The sequence below is a fragment of the Pyrus communis genome, chromosome 10 (assembly GCF_041283825.1).
Source record: "Pyrus communis isolate YQ-2024b chromosome 10, ASM4128382v1, whole genome shotgun sequence".
NCBI lineage: Eukaryota > Viridiplantae > Streptophyta > Magnoliopsida > Rosales > Rosaceae > Pyrus > Pyrus communis.
The window spans coordinates 16,741,164-16,763,388 of NC_142574.1; the positions used below are offsets into that span (position 1 = coordinate 16,741,164).

Genomic DNA, 22,225 nt, shown 5'->3' on the forward strand with positions numbered 1-22,225 from the left:
ATTCATAATGAAGTTATAATGTTACGTTTTTAAAATATAAAAAATCTCCGTGAACTATAGTAACTTGTTGATTTGGTTTTAATCATCATAAATTATGAAAGGAAGTACTATTGTTTAATTTTTCCACTATTAATTTCGTCTAAAAATTTTGAAAATTTTACACCATGACCCTTGGACGGGCCCTTTTCCTAATGGCTCTTAGCCCACAGCCCACAATCTGCTATAATTTTCTGCTATAATCTTCCGTTGATAAGTAGCGTTTCGGGTTTGTGGCACCTTTTTGTGGGACGTGTTTAAAAACAACCAAACATGAGACAGTTTCTGTTTGGGTTACTATTTGAACTTTGGGCTACAAGTGTGTGGAAGTCCAGAGATACCAATTAAACAGAGACTTGCCCGAGACCCAAGCATCAAGCCCAGAGACAAATTGGTGCCTTCCCATTAATGCATAGACCATGTGCCTATGATTTAAATGTCAAGTGATGGGGGCTAACTTACAATCAACCAAAAAGCACTTTTCAGTAGCAATACAAGTAAAAAGATGGTGACTCACTATCGTCCAAGTGCTTTAAAGCAAGAGCAAAGTCACTGCAGTCGGGCTAATTTACCTATAAAAGGAGGAAGAGGCCCTAGAGACAAGGACACTCAACCAATCAAACAAACAAACATACAAACTCTGCTCTCAAGCCAAATTTGCATCTAAAAGCTATAACCAGCCCAGATCTCAGTCATTCTCATGATATCTCCCTTACAAAAGGTATCTTTTGTCTTGTTTAGAGGCTCTGTTATCACCCCTAGTGGCGTAGTATCGATTTCCTTGTGTAAACTAGTTTACCATCCATCCCTTTTTAGCATAGAAATCTCTGTAGACTCAAAGAAAAGTGAATGCAAGAAGTTCAACCTTGCCCGACAAGGTGAAATCTTGCTTAAAGTTCTTTATGTGTTTTCTAAGATAATAGATCTACTACTTAATGTATTATCCAGCCTGTATTCAAGTCATTTCCGCCTGTTTTCCTACTTTAGAAGTCTTATTTGTATCTAGATCTGGTTAGCTTAACGGATATGCTTTCATTTAAAACCAATCAAGAAATAAACAAATGACTTAAGGGATCTAGACTCCTCTCTTTCGAATATACAAGACTATGAATTGAAAGTCCTTGGTCACAAGGCAAGATAAAGAACTTAATGTGGACTTTACCCATCCACGACAATCCTTTGATAACAAAAAGTCCGAGTAACTTAGGGCATAAATAATCGACTAAACACAATCTTGTTCTACATCTACTATACTGAGATAGTAGTGGCACGCCTAACACTTACTTAGTTTTGATTGTGAGCCTCAAGGCCTACACCTAAGGCCCTACGAAGGCACATTTCAGAACTAACTCTGTCCTCTTCTTGCAGCACATCAGCAAGCAAGAGTCTGACTATACATCTAAAGTGCCAATCCTTTGGGGAGCTGTGTTGAGAGCCGAGCAGCCCTTTCTGGAGAAATCTTTGCCCGAACATAGTTTTGGCACAACCGGTAGGACACATTTAGTCTTATATGACAAGAAGAAAAAGGAAGGGGAAATCTTTCAGGTGGAATACAGAAAGCGGGCCACCCTAGTATTTACCAAAAGCAAGCATGACAAATCATCCAGAAGATTTTCCTTCCTTACAAGGACCAACTGTTCTGAGAAACTTGACCTCATCTGAGAAGTCGAGGGGAATGGTAACCAATGAAGACTTGCAAGCCACCATGGTGCAAGTGCTAAGCAGTATGAAGAAGATTTCCTTAGAAACCAGGGGAGAAGTATGCAGACTTTGTTCTTTAATGGGGAGTTTGCAAAGAAGACTAGATCTAGAGTACTCTGCTCCAAATAATGGTTATGTGAGGGGAGCAAGCCCTGAGAAAGAACCAGTTATTCCATTCTTTCCTTTGCTTGAGGAAAAGAATAGTAAAGATAAAAACAAGGAGGGATATGGAATTGATTAGCCAGTGTTGGAGGAAATCCTAGGAGCAGAGTTGCCCGACCCCCCACTATTTCACTTAATGGTAGGGGGCAGAGCAGGCAAGAAAGAACAAAGTATGGGATGCCCCACTTGATTGGGGAATCCAATGGAAAATGCGAGCCTACCAAGGCACTTGATTGGGGAATCCAATAGAAAAGGCGAGCCTACCAAGGCAGACAAGTTTCCTCCTTATAGGCCACCACCATTGGCCAGTAAGGGAGGAGATGAGATGCGAGATGGAGACAGCCCAACCCAAAGAAGGAAACCTTCTCGGACAATGACCACAAACCAAAGTGGGGAGCCCCACATACTCCACATAACAATGCAGCTAACCAGCAACTCAGAGATAAGTTAGCTGAGTTAAGAAGGATGGTGGTACAGAATGCTCAGCCACAAGCTCGCCCACTGTTTAGGATCACCTATCGGAAGCCCTATCCTGAGTACGTTAATGAGCAAAACCTTTTTCTAGTAAACTTCAAAATGTCTGCGTTCCCAACATTTAGTGGAGAAGATGATAATGTATCTTCCAGAGATCACATTTTCAAGTTCTCTAATCACTGTGTGGCATTTGAAGACAATCCCAACTATAACTTGAGATTGTTTGGAAACTCCTTGGTGGGCTTAGCATCTCAGTGGTACACTCTGTTGCCCCTTAATTCTATTACCAATGGGGGCAAATGGAAATGGCCTTCTATGAGTAGTTTTACAGGGTCGAGCCCGAGATGACTATCAACGATCTGGTGGAAGTCAAGAAATATGAGCATGAGTCAACTAAAGACTTTATGATGAGGTTCAGGAGGATAAGGATGAGGTGCCAATTCCCTATAAATCATGCACAGCTCATATCCATTACTTAGAAGGCATTGAGATTGCCTTTGAGGAAGAAGTTTTATGACGTGCAATTCAATGAGTTGCAAAAGTTGGTGATTGTGGCCACCAAGTATGAGAAGTTATTGCTTGAAGAACAGCAAGTGAAGCACTCATCTAAGACTCCCCCTTTCTACAAAAGCAAAGTTACCATCCACCAAGTGAAGTTTGAAGGAGAGCGAAAAGAAAATGATGGGAAAGAGGGAATGGACATGTATGCAACATATATGACTACCTCTTTTAGGCCTTTAATAATAAAGGGGTTAGTTTAAGTAGTCAAGGACCAGAAAATTGTAATGAATGACGGTGTTTTTATCCTTATGAAACCCCTTAAATGCTAGAGTTACTCCTTCGATTTGACCAAGGTCGCGGAGATTTATGAGGAGTTGGTTTGGGCGAAAGTAATGGTGTCTGACAACTCTAAAAAACTGCCCAAGCCTGAGAGGAAAAAAGTATTGCAAGCTGCATTATACTTTCAATCACTCCATAACCAATTGTGTCCAATTTAGGGATTGAATACAATACCTTATGTGAAAGGAAAGTTGTTGTTAGAGAAATCGCAAGCCAATATGATGATTGATACAGACCCCTTCCTAGAAGCCCCAATAAACATGATCAACCTGACTTAGGCTGAGATGGGGAAAGGAAAAACTATCTGGGAGTTGAAAGCAGAAAGAAGGCAAGTTGATAGGCCGACTGAAAGAGCTATCAAGTTACCCGAGAAGCCCAAAGCAGCCATAATCAAATGAGTGGTGTTGTGTAGTAAGTGTCAAGGTGGTGTTGTGTAGTAAACCGAGAGAGTGTACTTGGACATAATGGTCTTTAGCCGCCCGAGTTTGACCCTAGCTAACCATTTCAAGCCTATTTATGTAACTACTCATTTGGAGGGAATACCCATCAAGAAGGTTTTGATTGATGGAGGAGCTGCAGTCAATGTGTTGTCGTACAAGCAAATGGAAAAGATGTGTAGAAATGAGGAAGATCTTATCCTCATGGATCTAACAGTTTCTAGTTTCTCCGGAGCCATTACTAGAACTCATGGATTATTGCCTCTGAAGGTTTACTTGGATTCCAAGCAAATCATGCTAGCCTTCTTCGTTGTGGATGGTACTTCCACATATGGAGCTTTACTGGGCCGAGATTGGATTCATCAGAGTCTCTCGGTGCCTTCCACCCTGCATCAACAAATAGCAGTCTACCATGAAGAATGAGTCATGGGAGATGATGGAGCCCGAGTCACGACCATTCCTCCCCATAACTAATTTTGCAGAAGCCAGCTTTTACAATCCTAGTATTGGGATTCTCCAGTGCTTAGGAGCTGATGAGAACGGCCACCCGACTAAGGTGACAGCCCAAAAGCTTTTGGAGTAAGGACTGTTCCTCACCAAGGAAGAATGGTATAGACCTCATATTGTCCCAACTCCCCAACACCAGTAATGTCAGAACAAATAAGGAATGACCAAGTAATTGCAGTCAGGTCCTTAATTGAAAGACTGTTGGTGTATGAGAAAGAGAAAACAAGAAAGAGAGAGCTTGACTAAGGAACAAGAGGAAGCAGCCTCAAGCACCCAGAACAGAGGTGAAGAAGAGTTCTTTAGGAAGGAGTTGGAAACAGCCATACAAATGGCTGAATGTATATATGACCTGGATGAGCCAGAAGACTTGCCCAAGAATCCAGAGTTAGTTGAGTTTCTGTGTGCATAACCTGACAAACCACCACCAAAGGTATAAGACCTCTTAGAAATCATTGATTTGGGGACTAAAGAAGATCCAAGGCCTATACAGATTAGTGGTCTGTTAGAAGTGGAAGATCCGGCAAAGATTGTTAGCCTTTTGCACGAGGTCAAAGATTGTTTTGCTTGGCATTACATTAAGATGCTGGGTTTAGATCCAACCTTAGTAGAACACATGATGCTTGTTAAGGAGGGATATAAACTTGTAAAGCAAGCACCACAGAGGATGTCAAAAGAAATTGAGGAAAAAGTCAAAGAAGAAATTGAAAGACTAGTGAAGGTAGGAATTATTAGGCCTGCCAAATATGTCGAATGGTTGGCCAACCTTGTAACTGTATTGTAAGCTATCGCTAAAGCAATTCAATGTTGTGTTGACTATAGAAACATTAATGGAGCCACACCTAAAGATGAATATCATATGCCCATGGCTAACATATCCATAGATGCAGTTGCCAAACATAAAGTCCTATCTTTCATGGATGGGAATGCCAGTTATAATCAAAGAAAAATGGCTATAGAAGATATACACAAAACAGCTTTTAGGTGCCCAAGCCATGTGGGAGCATATGAATACTTAGTCATGCCATTCAGGTTAAAAAATGTTGGTGCAACCTATCAAAGAGCAATGAATGCCATTTTTCATAACTTGATCAGCCATAGCGTGGAAGTTTACATTGATGGCATTGTGGTGAAATCTAAAACTGAAGAATAGCACTTGGTAGACTTCAGACAAGCTATAACAAGAATAAGAATCTATGAGCTGAAAATGAATCCCAAGAAATGTGTTTTCGGGGTAAGGTTGGGCAACTTTTTGGGATTCTTTGTTCATCAAAGAGGTGTAGAGGTTGACAAGAACAAAGCTTGGGCAATAATGGAATCACCTCCTTCCACCAATAAAGTACAACCGCAGATGTTACTAGGAAAAATCAACTTCTTGAGGAGATTCATTGCTAACTTGGCGGGCAAGATTCAGCTGCTAACTCCTCTACTGCAATTGAAAGACAAGGAAGAATTTAAGTGCGACCCACCATACCAAGAGGCTTCCAACAGAATAATGGCTTACTTAGCCTCCCCACCAATACTCATGCCACCTCAAAGGGGGAAGCCTTTAAAACTTTATATTTCTACCTCTGAAAAGTCAATGGGAAGCTTGTTGGCCCAAAACAATGAAGGTGGGAAGGAACAAGCAATATACTACCTCAATAGAATCCTTACTGAGGTAGAGACGAGATATACACCAATGGTGAGGTTGTGCTTAGCTCTATACTTCACTGCCTGCAAACTAAGGCATTACATGTTGCTTTGCCACATCTACATCATCGCCAAGACAGATGTGATTAAGTACATGCTATCAAAACCAATGCTAACTGGGAGAATTGGAAAGTTGATTCTAGCACTATCAGGGTTCATCTTTCAATATGTGCCTTAAAGCGCAATCAAGGGACAAGCAATTGCAAACTTCTTGGCAGAACACCAGGAGTTTTAAGAATAGATTATCAATATCCCATGAACTCTAGAGGTAGCCAATATATAGATCTTGCCAAGCAAAGCCTTCTCGGGCAGAGAAAAATGGATCCAACAAGAAATAAAAAGAATAACTAGCCTCTGGATCACTCTTTGGAGACTGTATTTCGATGGTTCTTGCACTCAAAAGGCTGCGAGAGCTGGGATTGTCATCATTGACCCCAGGGGTACTCACCATTGCTATTCATTCCTTCTAAATTATCAAGAGACTACTAACAATCAGGCAAAGAGTGAAGCATTGATAATTGGCCTGGAGATTTTAATAGAGTTGGGGGCAGTTGAAGTTGAGGTGTTTAGTGATTTAGAATTAGTGATCAATCAATTAAATGGAGAATACAAGTGCAAACACATCACCATGGCAGGTTACTATTGGGGCACTGAAACATCAGTTAGCCATATTCCCAGAGCATCAAACACAATTGCCAATGAGATGGCACAATTATCTTCTGGAGCACAGATCCAAGAAAAGAAGTTTGAATGGGATCTAGAAGTTCAGAGAAGAAATCTCCCTTCTATCTTTGAAAGGGGATAGCCTAGATGTGTTGATTGAAGATGTACAGATAAAAGATTGGATAACACCTATTATTCAATATTTGAAAGATCTATCTTTCCCCACAAGTAAGAAGAATAGATGACAAGCAACTAAGTATGTTTTGTGGGAGGGAAAATCTACTAAGGAATACTCCAAATAAACTTTTCTTAAAGTGCTTATGCCAGGAAGAATCAATTAGGGTAATGGCCGAAGTACATGAAGGAATCTGTGGGGCACATCAGGCTGGGACTAAGATGATATGGTTGCTTAGAAGATATGGCTACTTCTAACCCAAAATGGAAAAAGACTACAAGGCTTATTCTCGAGGGTGTGAAGAATGTCAAGGGCATGGACCTTGCCAACATATGCCATCAATACCCTTGAACCCCCGTGGTCAAACCTTGGCCCTTCAGAGGCTGGGCAATGGACTTCATCGGGCAAATTCACCCAGCCTCTAGCAAAATTGTGGCAATGGATTACTTCACCAAGTGGCTAGAAGCTTCAATTGTAAAGACTATCACGTCAACTGTAGTCAAGAAGTTCATTGAAACCAAGATCTTACACAAATTTGGGGTGCCCGAAACAATTGTCACAGACCACGGGCCATCTTTTATTTCAAGAGAAGTAGAGGAATTTGCAAGTAAGTTTAAGATAAAGATGATTCAATCTAGTCCTTACTACTTCCAGTCAAATGGTCAAGCAGAAGCCAGCAACAAGATATTGGTGAACATTATTAAAAGAATGGTGGCCGAGAGTCCAGAAAAGTGGCATGAGAAATTAGTAGAAACTTTGTGGGCTTATAGAACTTCCAAGAGAGCAGCAGCTAGAACTACTCCTAATGAAGATTAATGTGAGTTCCGTTAGGATTTAGAACCAATTCGGGCTACACGGTGAAGAATACATTCAGGCTATGTGTCAAGGAGTTGAAGATTTAGATGCAACCCGAAATGAAGCTCTAAATAAAATTCAAGAGGGGAAGAGAACTGTTGCTTGAGCATACAACAAGGTAAAATTAAAGACCTTCAAGGAATAAGAGTTAGTTTGGAAGGCAATTTTGCCTTTGAGAGCTCAAGTTAGAGGCTTTGCGAAGTGGAGCCCAACTTGGGAGGGTCCTTGCATTATCAACCAAGTACTAGGCCAAGGAGGATATTACTTGGCAGATATGGAAGGAAGCTTACAGAGGCATCTAATCAACGCTAAGTTTTTGAAGAAATATCCCCAACCTTGTGGGATGTTAGGAATTGCTACATCGAAGAAGTATAAGCATTGCAAGAAATCTAAAGTCAGCTTATATGCTCATCATAGTTGAGTTTTAAGAAGGAAATGCAAGCCAAAGTGAAATAAAGAAGTCATTTTCATTTCATTGAATGTTGAGGTTACATAAGAATCAGCTCAATAGTTTTACATCCTTGACTAGAGTAACTATCCTAGAATCCTGGTTGCATAAGGTCGCTTGATAGTTGCTTTTCCAACCTCTCATTTTCAAAAGACACCTCTGTGATCATTGCCTCCATAGTAGAGCCTTTTTCCACAAGTCTTACCAAAGTCTTTGACGTTGATCCTAAAACCAACAAAGTCGTGGTAGTTGATCCCAAAGCATACACCTATGATGATGAAGTGATTAAGAAAGCAAAAACTATGAGGAAGTCCGAGCTTATGGATATCAGTGCAAGAAAAGATAGCTTGATATCTATAAGTAGAATCTACTAGTGCAATTAACGCTGCCCGGCTACTGCTGAATGCCATAGAAGTCCTGAAACATAAGCTGAAAGCAGTGTACTTTCTGAGAATACTATAGAAGCTGATTTCTCCTTGGGCATATTGTTTTCAATGGCAACAGAGATCTGAGAAATCCATACAAGTCCCAAAGAGTGCACTACTCCCTCCTCGAAGAAGAGTTCAGTGTGCAGGCCTACCCGAGGATGATGAAGGCCATTAAGAAGACAGCGCATGGTGGAAATCCCCTCACCAGTCTCACAATGAGATTGAATTCGAGCAACTTTGGGTGCCATTAGTAATCTTGAGGAGAAGATGGAAAGAAAATCGGAATCAAGAGGCAACAGTTGAAGAACAAGAAAACTTTATGAAATTGTGAATTCTGGAATTTCTAGGGAGTTTTGAAAATTCAAAGGCTCGAAATGGTTAAGGTGCTTTGCTAAAAGGTTTAAGTGACGATTGTATAGTGAGCAGTTAATTAACGGTGGAATTCATGGGTTAGTGCAAAGGTCTTAGTTAACAAACGGTTGCTTTAAATGGAGCAAGTCCCAAGAGAATGCGTGAGACGGTTATTTAATCATTCTTAGCGCCTAGAATTGCAGCCTCAACAATGATTAAAGGGGGGCACTGTTTGGGTTAATATTTAAACCTTGGGCTGCAAGTGCGTGGAAGCCCAGAGATACCAATTAAAGGGATACTTGCCCGAGGCCCAAACATCAAGCCCATAGACAAATTGGCGTCTTCCCATTAATGCATAGACCATGTGCCTATGATTTAAATGTCAAGTGATGGGGGCTAACTCACAATCAGCCAAAAAACACCTTTCATTGGCAATACAAGTAAAAAGCTGATGACTCATTACCCTCCAAGTGCTTTCGGGCAAAAGCAAAGTCACTGCAGTCGAGCTAATTTGCCTATAAAAGGAGGAAGAGGCCCCAGAGACAAGGACACTCAACCAATCAAACAAACAAACTTACAAACTCTGCTCTCAAGCTAGATTTGCATCTAAAAGCTGTAATCAGCCCCAGATCTCAGTCATTTTCAAGATATCTCCCTTACAAAAGGTATATTTTGTCTCGTTTAGAAGCTCTGCTATCACCCTTAGTGGCGTAGTATCGATTCTCTTGTGTAAACTAGTTTACCATTCATCCCTTTTTAGCATAGAAACCTCTGTAGACTCAAGGAGAAGTGATTGCAAGAAGTTCAACCTTGCCCGACATGGTGAAATCTTGCTTAAAGTTCTTTGTGTGTTTTCTAAGATAATAGATCTACTGCTTAATGTATTCTCCAACCTGTATTCAAGTCATTTCCGCCTATTTTCTTACTTTAAAAGTCTTATTTGTATCTGGATCTGATCAGCTTAACAAATATGCTTTCATTTAAAACCAATCAAGAACCAAACAAATGACCTAAGGGATCTGGACTCCCCACTTTCGAATATACAAGATTATGAATTGAAAGTCCTTGGTCACAAGGCAAGAAAAATAACTTAATGTGGACTTAACCCATCCACGACAATCCTTTGATAACAAGAAGTTCGAGTAACTTGGGGCACAAGTAATCGACTAAACACGATCTTGTTCTACATCTGCTATACTGAGATAGCAGTGGCACGCCTAGCACTTAGTTAGTTTTGATTACGAGCCTCAAGGCCTACACCTAAGGCCCCACAAAGGCACCTTTCATAACTAATTTTGTCCTCTTCTTGCAACACATCAGCAAGCAAGAACCCAACTATACATCCAAAGTGCCAATCCCTTAGGGAGTTGTGCCGAGAGCCGAGGAGCTGTCTCCAGAGAAATCTTCGCCTGAACAGTTTCATTCCCCAACAAGTCTTTCCTTCTGAAATTCACACTCACTTCAGGTACATTCTTTATCATCTACTTGTTTTCAATTTGGTTAATTTATTTTTGAATTACTTCTTTTACTTAACTGTTATTCCTCCCCCTCCTCCTCCTCCTCCTCCTCCTTCCCTTAACACAATGTAGATACAGAAATTGCACCACTTGATCTATACGTCCGATAGAGTCATAATGGTGGGATCTTTTCTTCCAAGGACTATGTAAGTAATCAAATGAACTATGTTCAGTTTATCCCGACTCAAGTTTACGTTATTAGTTTCCAGGAATTAGTAAAAGAAAATTTATTTTGTTTACTGCAGGATGGTGTTGGGTTATGTTTATCCGGCTTATGAGTGCTATAAGACTCTGAAGAATAATAAGCCAGAGATCGAGCAACTTATACTTTGGTGCCAGTACTAGTATATATACTTTTCATTTGAAATTATTTTGATCTTCCATTTTTCAATTTAAATATAATGGTTTCATTTTCGATATGTGTTTATTTTGTAGGATACTAGTTGCCATGCTTACTGTATTGGAGAGAGTTGGGGATGCATTATTTGCATGGTAAAAAATTTGCTTCCAAAACTCAGCAATATTTCTAGTATTTTCTTGTTACAACGGAACTTTTGTACACTAGGTTAATCTCATGCACTGTGTGTGGGAAATAGTTAAAATGAACGTAGTTAGTAAATTAATTTATGTATTGGTTTGGTATGCCTTGTTGATTCATTTTCAGTTTTAAGCCTTTTCTTCCAATAGTTGTTTAACATTGTGTCACGTTAGGTCAAGTTTCCTAATTATACAGGCCCTTTAACAAAAGGGATTCTCATTTTTCTAAAAAAATTGGGACACCCTCTTGACCGTTGGATTGATTTTAATGAAATTGTGTGGTTGAGATTAAATCACAGGTTACATAATCTTAACCACACAATTTCATTAAAATTAAATCTAACAGTTAAGAGGGTGTCCCCATTTTTTTAGAAAAATAGGGATCTCTCTTGTTAAAGGATCAGTAAGGAATCAATGTAATACATATAACATTACTTTTTTTTTTCATATAATTTTTTTCTAATTTTTGTGATGTGAAATTTAGTGTTCCACTAGATAGTTTTGCCCGCGCGTTGCTGCGGGATCACAAATTGTGTGAAAAATTTGTTTCAAAGATATAAAAAGATTGTATGACAGAAAATGCTGAATAAATCTTTATATACGAAAGATTTGATTGATACAATCTATATACAAAAGATGATGTGCATGTGAAAAAGATTAATCTTTACTTACATTCCTGCATTCTTACATTTTTCGAACTCACCTACTTTAACGCCTCCACACTCAATAGGCACGAACCTTCATCTTTCTTGTTGGATTAAAAGTTGGCAAATCGCAGAGCTGAAACCATTTTCATTCAATTACAAAGTTGTAGAATCAAAATATCAATTTTATCAATTTATGAAATCACAAATATGCAGATTAAATTGCATGTAAAGAAATGTGTAAACAGAAAAGTATCAAATTGCAAAAGAAATGTTAACACAACACCACTACAATAATAAGAAATCTCAAATAATAACATCTACCACATATGATTTTTTAAAATGGATACCGGTAATAGAAAACTTATAGCTTTCACTTGCTTACTGTTGTTAATGAGATACAAAATACAGCCAACAAAAGAAAACATAACAAATACCAAAAGAAAGATTAAGCTCCCAATCAAGTATTTAAATGAAAGAGATGTAAAGGTAGTCAAATAACTGAAAAACATCAATGTTTCAAATAATAACCATCACAAAATTATTCCACTCAAAGTCCCCTAAATAACACATCATGGGCATCCTGCCACGATTATCTGAGAATATATCATTGGTTACTGTTGAAAATATACTGCATTATCTTGAATTCAAAGTACAAACAATGAAGAATGCACATGAAGAACACACAATTTCTTTGCAAAACAATTTTATAATGTTATAATGTTGAATTGGAAATTCAAAATGAACTTCATTATTTCAATATGAAAAATTCAAGAATTTAATTACACTGAAAAATGAAAATCACGAAGCAACGAAGAAGCAAGCAAACTACAGAATTCAAAGAACCAAACATGCCAGAACTGAAACATTAAAAATAGCATTTACCTATTTCAAAGATAAAAAATCCCAGATATCAGTATATCAGCACTCCCTGCAAAACACCAAAATCAGAAAATTAGAAAAATCTAATTTGATATCATTGTATCTTAAGAAACCGCCAAATTTCCAATCAAAGAAAAAGTAATAAAAACCCCTGCATAAAATAATCAGAAGATAAAAGCTGAAATTTGTAAAGCATTTGTGCAAAGCACTTATTAGAGGAACTTACATATGGATGAAAGTGTTGGCCTCTTGTATCATGTTAGAGCAGCATTAGCTGGAATTTACAAATATAATACATTCTGAGCATTCGAATGATTCACTTTGCACAAAACCTAATCATCCAACTGTGCAGAAAAATAAAAAATGCACAATGACAAATTTGAATCTATAGTACTACAATAAAGAACGGAGAAAAAGTTACTTATTACAACCCCAGTTTTTATTGGTGTCATTACCCCCAATCTTGTACCATATACCAAGGTACTGAAAACATATTGTTTCACATTTAATTACACTGTTTCACATTCAACTGTGCACACATAAAATTGGTATCAAATTTATTTCAGTAATGGCTCAATGGTGTAAGGATTCTTTATCGCTTGTTTTGACTTAAGACAAATTTTTTCATCATTGCGGCTTTATTTTTATCTAATACCATCACGTAAAATAAATGCAAACCAAGAATATCTAGAACAATATAAATAAGGAATTTCAAAAAATTATAGCAGAAAATCAATTACATGCAACTTTTCTTTAAACACTCTTTAAATGTAGAAAACAAAACTAACCTTTTTTGTAGTAGCGATGATAAGGAATTAAAAACCAAAACATCTGCTAAAAAATATAAAAAAGAAAAATCAAAATGAAAAAAAAAAAAAATCAATCTTCAAAACCATATGCAAAATAGCGGATTTGTGTCATCATCATTATCCTCACCATTATCATTATCATTACCCACTTGCAATTCCTTGCTGTCTGGTTTCAAATTACTCTTAATTCTCATCCAAGTTAATGGGTTTTGAATCGCCACCAACTTCTACAATTCCCAAATGACAAAATCTAGTAAAGGGTATGCCAAAAACGCAAATTCAAAATTCAATTTCTTTTTGTACAGGACAATAGAAAGATTGAGACTTTTTTAACTTCTACAGTTCTACACACTTTCGAGCTCTAAATTTTCTCGGAAACAAACAGAAAGTCAAAGAAGTTGTACCTGGTCCAAGAGAAGAGCAGTGCTAGAAGAGATCTCTGGTGAGAAACTTAATAAGATGGACCAAACCATTGAACAAAGAAACTCAGTGAGACTATAAGAACGATAATCAACCATAACAATTATAGTTAACAATAAATGTAAAAACCCAGAACCATTAACCTTCCTTAAAAATATGAACTATTGTCCTTATTACTATGTATTTAACCAGATCGCAAACAATCTCATTAGATCTCATGATATCATGAGGGGGCATAAACACATGCAATTATCAAGAAGTTAATTCTCCAATTTCTAATCACAAATTCCAAACATAAACAACGGAGTGCAAGGGATAAGAACATATTGGACTGATGAACGGAATAGCTAATGTGATGAAAATGCTCAAACCTTACTAACAACGCTGTAACTCCTGAAAAATCATAGACTCACAAAATCTGGTTTTACCAGGCAAACCGTGGACAACCCATTGCAATTTACTGCAAAACAAAATTGTTAGTATATCCAAAACACGATTAAAACCCACAAATCCATCACCAAAACAAATAATTTCCCTAACAAAATTAATCATATTAACAATTTTTTCAACCTGATATATAGATACACAACGACATGTATAAACATATCAGAGATATAGAGAGAGAAAGAGAGAGGTAGAGGTAGAGAGAGACTTGATGGTGTTGATGAACATTGGAGAGTGAGAAAAGCAGAGGACAATTGAAGGTTGCTAAAAGATATTAAGTACAGTGAAAAATTAAATATTTGACTTCTGGGTACTTGAGAAGAAGTGAGATTTAGTTACCTATGTAAGGAGAGATTGGGAAATACTCTGAAACCCTTGCATCAGCAATCGTAAGATCAGGAAGAAAAAAAACCTTGGAAACCAATTTTATGACCTTCCACATAGCGCCGACAAATCTAGGTTTACAGGGATGCAAAAGAATTTTAAAAAGAAAAAAGAAAAGGAAAACCACGATCACAAAACCCCATATTTGAACAAAAGAAAACCCCAGATGTAAGATCCGAAGAACTCACCAAGACATGCTATCCTTTATGGGTAAAATTTTTCTTCGAATCAAACAGAAAGCGTTTATTGGTTGGGTGGTTTTTCAGCAAAACGGAGAAAGTGAAAGAGAGAAAATCCCTTAAACCACGAAAATCAGCAACCCTTTCCGCGAAAGAAAGCACGGTTATCACAGGAAACAGAGGATTGGAAGAAAGAACAGCCAAAACGAAAAGAGCAAAAGCCGAAATCAAGAAAAGCAACGAAGGAACAAAACCCTAACTCAAGATGACTCTCGAAGTCGAGAGAATAAGATGAGCGCCTCGTGGAAAACAGGGACACAAACGGAAAGAAAACAGAGAAACGAGGGTAGTTCCGTCCGGACACTGGTCATCCACAGTACCCAACCCCTACGGGTTTTAGTATATATGATATATAGGCTACTATATACTTTAATTTCCCATTATTTACTCATTCGTTCCCCATATCTAGGCTACTATTAAGGTTACCAATATACTGTGAAGTCAAATTGGCATTGTTTATGTATCTCTGGTCTTCTAAAGTGAAAGTAAGCATCATCCTCAATCCTCTGCATTTATCGGAGAAGTACTCATGCTTTTTTTATGATACTAAATGTTTTAATTAACTTTTCAGGGAACGAACTATCTTTACAATCACTTATTTCGGAATTTTGTTTCACAACATGAGTTAGAGATTGACAGTAAGATATTAGAATTTAGGGTTAAGACGGGAGATATTGCAAACTACTGTTGTCAAAAGGCTCTGAATTATGGCCACAAAGGCGTTTCTGAGATTTTTCAGTATGCGTCTTCTCATTTAGCGTCACAGCCTTGTCGCGATCAGACATGTTAATGTTACCCTGGTGTTGTTTTGTTAGGCTTTTGTTACAAGAGAAACTATTTATGCTTAAAGCCCACCGATACATCTTTTTCTTTTTTTCTTTTTTTTTTTTTTTTTGTTGAAAGGTAAATATTATTAAATTTGAATAAAAACATTAATATCTGATGCAAAGTGTTAAACAGTGGCTCTGGCTCGAGAGAGTCCCAGATATAGGAGCCCCCGATACAAGATACAAACGAAGTTACTAGATGTGCTACCCTATTACAATTCTGAGGAGCAAAAATAAACTCTACTGACCTCAATTGCATTTGCAAACATTTAATATCATAAGGAATATCTTTGATAACAACATACAGTTGATTTTTACCTTGGAGCATATCCACATCAACCTTTGAATCCGTTTCCACCTGGATAACATCAAAGCCTCTCTCCACGTAACCAAGTAAGGCTGCATGTGGTGCCTCTACTCCTGCCATCGAATTGGACTCACATGCAACATTTCCTACACCCCCAGCTGCTCTAAAAATCCCCACAAAATCCCTTCCCACCCAACCGAATCCTCCATGTCCTGTTTCTTTTATCCAAGCACCATCACAATTAATCTTAATTGTGCGAAAAGGAGGACATACCCAAGTAGACGGCAATTCCACTTCCACCCTTTCACACCGCCGCACCCCAACCATCCGTGTACCATCAGTTCTCGGTATATCCTCCAACTCCTTCCATTGTTGTTGAAGCATTCTAACAGCATCAATAGGCTCCATAATTTTGTTTTCAAAGACTAAGCTATTCCTACACTTCCAAAGCCTCCATAATCCACATACTACCCATCGCATTAATTTGTCTTGATCTTGGTACATCCTTCGAGTACACATATATATGTCAATGTTCAATTTCACTGGCAAAATAACCATAAGCATGTTTGCAAGTGCTTTTAAAATAGTTGAAAGGGTTTTTGGTGAAAATATTTTTGGAACCAATATTTAGTAAAAATGTAAATAAATACTAAAAAAGCACTTAAAGTGCTTATTAAAATAAGCACATAACTAGTGTTTCTTCCAGGAAGCACTTCCAAACGAACTCCATATTGACAAACTGTGTGGCAAATGAACGTATATGGAAATTTCATGCAATCTCGTTGTCTTTGCAGAAGCAAGACGAGAGTACTGAAAGAGTAATTGCTTCTGGTCAGTGTCGAGCTGAAGCAAAAGACCAAAGAACAAGAGAAAGCAAATTTGAAGAGAAACCAACTGAATTAGTGCCATCGTCTGAAAATGGAATGCCAATTCCCCCCCAACATAAAACGATGGTTAAGAAAGTTCATAAGATGGTGCGTACGTGGGAACTAGGCTTTGGAGGATATATTTCAGTCAGCATCAGCCTTTATATGATGTGTGTGAGAATAGAATTGTAGATGTAATATCTTATATACACATGAATTGAGGGCTTTATATCATGAGGATTTATGCGTTAGCCATTAGATTTGATATTAATTAAATTTTAAAACACACATGCATCTCAGATATATATAGATATTATTGTGACATATATTCAAATACATATTGTGATTGTGTAAATTCTAAGTAGAGATAGATTAGGAATCCTTTGGGATTTAGAAGATCTTTCTTAATAGACTTTGTATTACTTGGGGAACAAGTTTCTCTCCTTCTTATTACTATAAATAAAGGCACAAGGACTGGGGAATTAACACACAATTCCTCAAGTCCATTCTCCACCCTCTTTCTCTCTGCGCTGCACCCCTCAGTTAAATATAGGTCACAACACGTTATCAGCATGCTCTTCACGCTGTGCTAAAGAGAATTTATTGGTCTTCAATCAGGGGAGTATTACATTTCAATTATTTTTAATTAATTAAAATATTATTTTATTGAATTGATTCAATTTACAATTTTTTTTTCTTCAACGTGATATAAGCTTTGGAGATGGAAAGCCAAAATTAAAGAAATAATTCTGCATAAAACCAGTTCATCAATTTCATCACACAATCGGGTTCTTCCAAAACAACAGTTTTTATCTTGACATTTTTGAAGTCTTTATAGCAATAACATTCACCATAATGCACGACCCAACTTTACGTTTTTCGAATTTTAGATTCTACATAACTTATGTGTGCATTATATCCATAATATTGTGGAGATTATGTGAATTCATAATGCATGAAATTATATATAGATCAGTATTAAATTATATGCATAATTGAATTAAAAAAATGATAATTAAAAAAAAAAAAAATATATATATATATATATATATATATATATTAGGGTTTCGTTAGAAACCCCTCCCACTGAGCGAGCTGCGGCCGTCGAGCCGCCAAGCTACGAAGCCTAGCATGCCAAGCCAGTAGCCTGAGCCGTTGGAACCAAGCCAACCCATGGAGCAAACACTCCAGGCCTGAACCTAGACCCGACACCATGAATGGCTTCGCCATCACCAAAACCACAGCCAAGTATGGACTACAGCCACACTACTGCTATGGGTCAACGTTTTCGACGACCTGAAGATCGTCCCCGACAGATTTTTGGTTGAGATTCACTCGAATCTCATCGGTTTTTTTTTCCTGATTTGGCGCACCACAACCAAAAACATAGCTGCCTGAAGCGGCGGCCCAGACGGTCTTCTCCAAAGAGCACACTCAACAGCAGCTAGGATGTTTCCTTGGTCTACTCGTGCCCTAATTGGGCCCTGTAATTTAGCCTGTAGCAAACAAGATTTCTTTTTCTTTTCTCTTAGGCTTGCTTGCAGGGGCCGTGTGTGTGGTGCTCCTATGTGGCGTACCACATTGGATCGCACCCCAAGATAGGCCTCAGTTTTACCCTGCACTGCATCACACAGGATATGCACCCTTGATTTTGGGCCTTCTATTCCACATGTGCCTTAGGCCTGTATGCAGCAGCCCAGCAATGCAAGGAAGGCCTGTTGTCTTCCCCTTTGGCTCGGCCCGCCTCTTGTCCAATATAGATTTAGGAATGGGCCTCAAGGTACATATTTTTTATGTTCCTCGTGGGTTTAGGTCCATTTTGGACCACCAAATTAATCGCCTAATTTTATGTTTTTTTTTGGCACTATTGGGTTTATATTTTTCTCCTAATTCTTCTCATTGACCCGAATATCAATAATTAATTAAACAACTATCGTAGGCCTTGAAGACCTACATGCATTTATCTGTTGCATATTTTTTTTTATCTTTTATATATATTGCTTTTGTTTGCAAGTATTATGAACCTGAAGTTCATACTTCTGAACTTGATATTTTCATAAAAGTGCCATAGAAACCTGAAGTTTCTTAACGTGCAACACTCATATTGAGACCCAAAGTTCTCTATGCTTAAATCCATTTAAACCAAACCATGTCTTAGAACCTAAATTTTCTAACTTTGATGTTTATGGAAATTTTATTTTCTAAAGCATCAATCACATTCTTGTTTCCGCCATTCAGCGTATTGTCAAATTGTAACAAGTCTAATTTCACTTATTTGGAAGTTTCGAACAAGAAACTACTATGGATACAAGACGTGACACCCCGCTTGACTACGACTAGTTGGAAAATCATTGTAGTCAGTTATGGTGTGGAAGAACTGAATAAGTCTCCACCATGATCTTTATTCGAAGACTTATTCTTGAATCATATCAAATGGAAGTACCTCACTATTGAGGACTCCATGGCTTTTTGTCTCGCTATGGACAGCTCCAAATCAGGCAAAGATGAATTCTTACCTGAACCAAAACATGATTGAAACCTTTACGTTCATGAATAGGTACAATTCTAAAGTTTATATCTGATCAAATTTTGACTGGACAAAAATCTTTCTCGTCCTTCCATATCTCTAAATTGCTCCTAAAGTAGCATTATAGGGAGCAGAAGTTACCAAATTCTCGACTTTGATTACTACCATATGTGTGAAAGAAAGGTACCCCAACAATTTGACTGAGAGGTACCGAACAGTATAGACCCAGTTTCGGCTGGAGTCTACCAAATGGCGGTGTTCTGCTTCAGCAGAGGTGCATCGTGTCACATCCTGGCCCAGGCTTTCACCACATCCCAAGATTGACTCCACCGTAGCACAATGTTGTCCGCTTTGGGCCCCGACCACGTCCTCACGGTTTTGTTTCTGGGAACTCACACAAGAACTTCCCAGTGGGTCACCTATCCTGGGATTGCTCTTACGCAAACTCACTTAACTTCGGAGTTTCAATAAACTCCAAAGCCAGTGAGCTCCCAAAAGGCCTTGTGCTAGGTAGAGATAGGAATATACATATAAGGCATACAAGATCCACTTCCCTGGGCGATGTGGGATGTTACAAGCCCAACGTCCTCGTCGGCACACTTTCGGCCATGGATTGGCTCTAATACCAAATTTTCATATCCTGGCCCAGGCCCCCACCATATCCCAGGCTTGACTCCACTGTAGCACGATATTGTCCACTTTGGGCCCCGACCACGCCCTCACGATTTAGTTTCTAGGAACTTACACGAGAACTTCCCAATGGGTCACCCATCATGGGATTGCTTTCGCGCGAACTTGCTTAACTTCGGAGTTCCGATGAACTTCGAAGCTAGTGAGCTCCCAAAAGGCCTCGTGCTAGGTAGAGATGGGAATATACATATAAGGCATACATGATCCACTCCCCTGGGCGATGTGGGATGTTACACACCAAATGGTATTGCTCTATTTCAGCACAGACCTACCGAACAAACCCCTTTAGCTTTGGTTGGAGCCTACTGAACCCAAGTTTGGGTATGTTTGTCTCTCTCTCACAATCTCATTGTGAGTTTGTTTTACAACATATGGTAGAATCAGGGCCTGCTGGTGCGAGATTTATACGCACACAAATTAAACCCTCTTTTTATCAATTGTAGTATAGGTGCAAGTAGGGATCGTTCTGGACCGGGGATTAGGAGGGATTGTTAATCACTTGGATTTGACTCAAAAACATAAAAACACAATATAAAACACTAAACTAGACTCAAAGAATTCAAAAATACTTTAAAACATAAACTAAACAGATTCTAAGCATTAAAGAACAAGAAAGTAAAGGGGTGTTTAGGTTTTACGAAAATTGAAATAACGAAACAAGTTAATAAACTAGACAGAATGTAAATATGAATGTGATGGAATTGAATGGATGAATGCTAGCTAAGGGGTTCATCTCCATACATGTTATACTTGCATAATAAAACGATTTCCAATTGCATTTCAATAAATCATTAAACTCATCACCCCGGGTTAATTAGGTCCGCTTAAATTAACCGTCAAGTTTTCCTTAAGTTAATGAATTGGATGGGTTAGCGCAACGCAATTCACAACATTCTCCACAAGTCCCCTACATGATTGCATAATAGAGATACAAGCAAGAATCATTACGCTCTATGAAGATTATAAGTTTTGACGAGGCATTCGTTACTATGGAATACGCATGAAACTTATGCCAAGAATTCGTTTAACGCGATTGTTTATAAGCAACCTCCACTACTTGTGAATATAAGTTCGTAACTATTAGGTGAAACTCACTTGTATTCTAGCGTCATATTCATGCATGAAAATTAAGTGTGCACTCTCAATAAACATACATAAATAAGTTATCAATCAAACGGTTAAACAAATTGAATCCACAACTTATGAAACGCAATTAGAAGTAATCAAATCAAAATGCAAGCATAAACATATATTTCGAATCACCCCCTAGCTAAGGGGGGGGGGTTTAGTTCCTCATACAAAACAAAGAGAATTAAAATTAAACATTGAAATCAAAGAAACACCTAAACATTCCAACAACTCAAACTTGAATTGTATGAACGTTTAGGCCCTCTTCTCTTCCTCTTTATTGTAGCATAAGGTCTAAGGATAGTTGGTTTGGGGGAATGGAAGTGTGGAATGGAGTGAGGAGTGATGGAAATGGAAAGATGGTTTTTGGATTCTAAGGGAGACTCACGGCTAAGAGAGAAAGGGATGTGTTTGTGGTGTGTTGTGTATGAAATGAGATGTCCATGAATGAATGAATGCAAGGGTATTTATAGGAGTAGTGGAGGGAACATATGGCTATGTCATTTGTAGGTGAAGTAAGTGTGTGAGGTTGGTGAAGTAAGTGGAGGTTGTAGGTGAAGTAGGTGGATGTTGTAGGTGAAGTAGGTGGATGTTGTAGGTGAAGTACATGTGTTTAAATGGTTGAAATGTGTAGATGATTATGAGTGATAAGTGATAAGTGTATGATATGTTAAGTGATAAGTGAATGATTATGATAAGTGATAAATGAATGTATGATATGATAAGTGGTGAATGATATGTGGTGAATGATAAGTGGTAGTGTTTAAGTATTTAAAATAGGGAACAAAGCCCTTCCTTGCATGGCAAGGAAGGGAGACACAAGGAAACACACGACAATGTCCTAAGGTTGCTAGGAATGTTGTTTTTGTGTTCTAAAATGCGTAGGAGTTTTCAATGATGCTCAAACATGAGGTCTTTTTAGGATTTAACTTTCCTACTTCAAGTCTTCAATTTCGTCCATCCTTTTGGCTCCAAGCATATGATATCCATTCCAATCTCTAATTTGCTCCAAAAGGCTCCAAAAGGCATCCTTTTGCATACTTTGCCCTTAGAACCTGAAAACACACAAAAGAAGCATAAAGAACTAAAATAACTAAAGAAACATAACGTAAATGTACGAGAACAAGCCATTTAAGTCGCATAAATATGCTCCTATCACCTGCCAAGAGGTGGTATCATACTTGAAGCATGATCCTCGGCATCTAAGGCCTAAAACTTCAAGAATAAAGGATAGTATT

The 22,225-nt window shown here is 38.2% G+C and overlaps 2 protein-coding genes, 1 long non-coding RNA gene and 1 pseudogene across 3 annotated transcripts; 3 read left to right on the top strand and 1 right to left on the bottom strand.

Annotated features, from left to right (window-relative positions):
- The first annotated feature begins 3,677 nt into the window (after positions 1-3,677).
- On the top strand, positions 3,678-4,073 carry LOC137728231 (uncharacterized). Its single transcript, XM_068467078.2, has one exon. It carries the CDS (start codon positions 3,678-3,680, stop codon positions 4,071-4,073), a length of 396 nt encoding a protein of 131 aa, XP_068323179.2.
- Positions 4,074-5,466: 1,393 nt separating this feature from the next.
- LOC148693608 (uncharacterized) lies at positions 5,467-6,651 on the top strand. The gene is made up of 2 exons (XM_088678065.1): positions 5,467-5,814; positions 6,250-6,651. The coding sequence occupies exons 1-2, from the start codon at positions 5,467-5,469 to the stop codon at positions 6,649-6,651; spliced, it is 750 nt and encodes a 249-aa protein (XP_088534191.1).
- A 3,749-nt stretch (positions 6,652-10,400) lies between these two features.
- LOC148693609 (HVA22-like protein i) lies at positions 10,401-15,432 on the top strand (annotated as a pseudogene).
- Positions 11,401-12,862, bottom strand: LOC137727516 (uncharacterized). Its single transcript, XR_011067804.2, has 3 exons — positions 12,573-12,862; positions 12,350-12,395; positions 11,401-11,600 (listed from the first exon to the last, which is right to left on the bottom strand). It is a non-coding gene; the product is annotated as an uncharacterized LOC137727516 (long non-coding RNA).
- Positions 15,433-22,225: the final 6,793 nt, after the last annotated feature.

Coding starts and splice junctions, on each gene's coding strand:
- LOC148693608 (XM_088678065.1), top strand. CDS start 5,467: ATGGAATCACCTCCTTCCACCAATAAAGTACAACCGCAGATGTTACTA. Junction 5,815..6,249: donor TCAATAGAATCCTTACTGAG/GTAGAGACGAGA, acceptor TGCACTCAAAAG/GCTGCGAGAGCTGGGATTGT.
- LOC137728231 (XM_068467078.2), top strand. CDS start 3,678: ATGGTCTTTAGCCGCCCGAGTTTGACCCTAGCTAACCATTTCAAGCCT.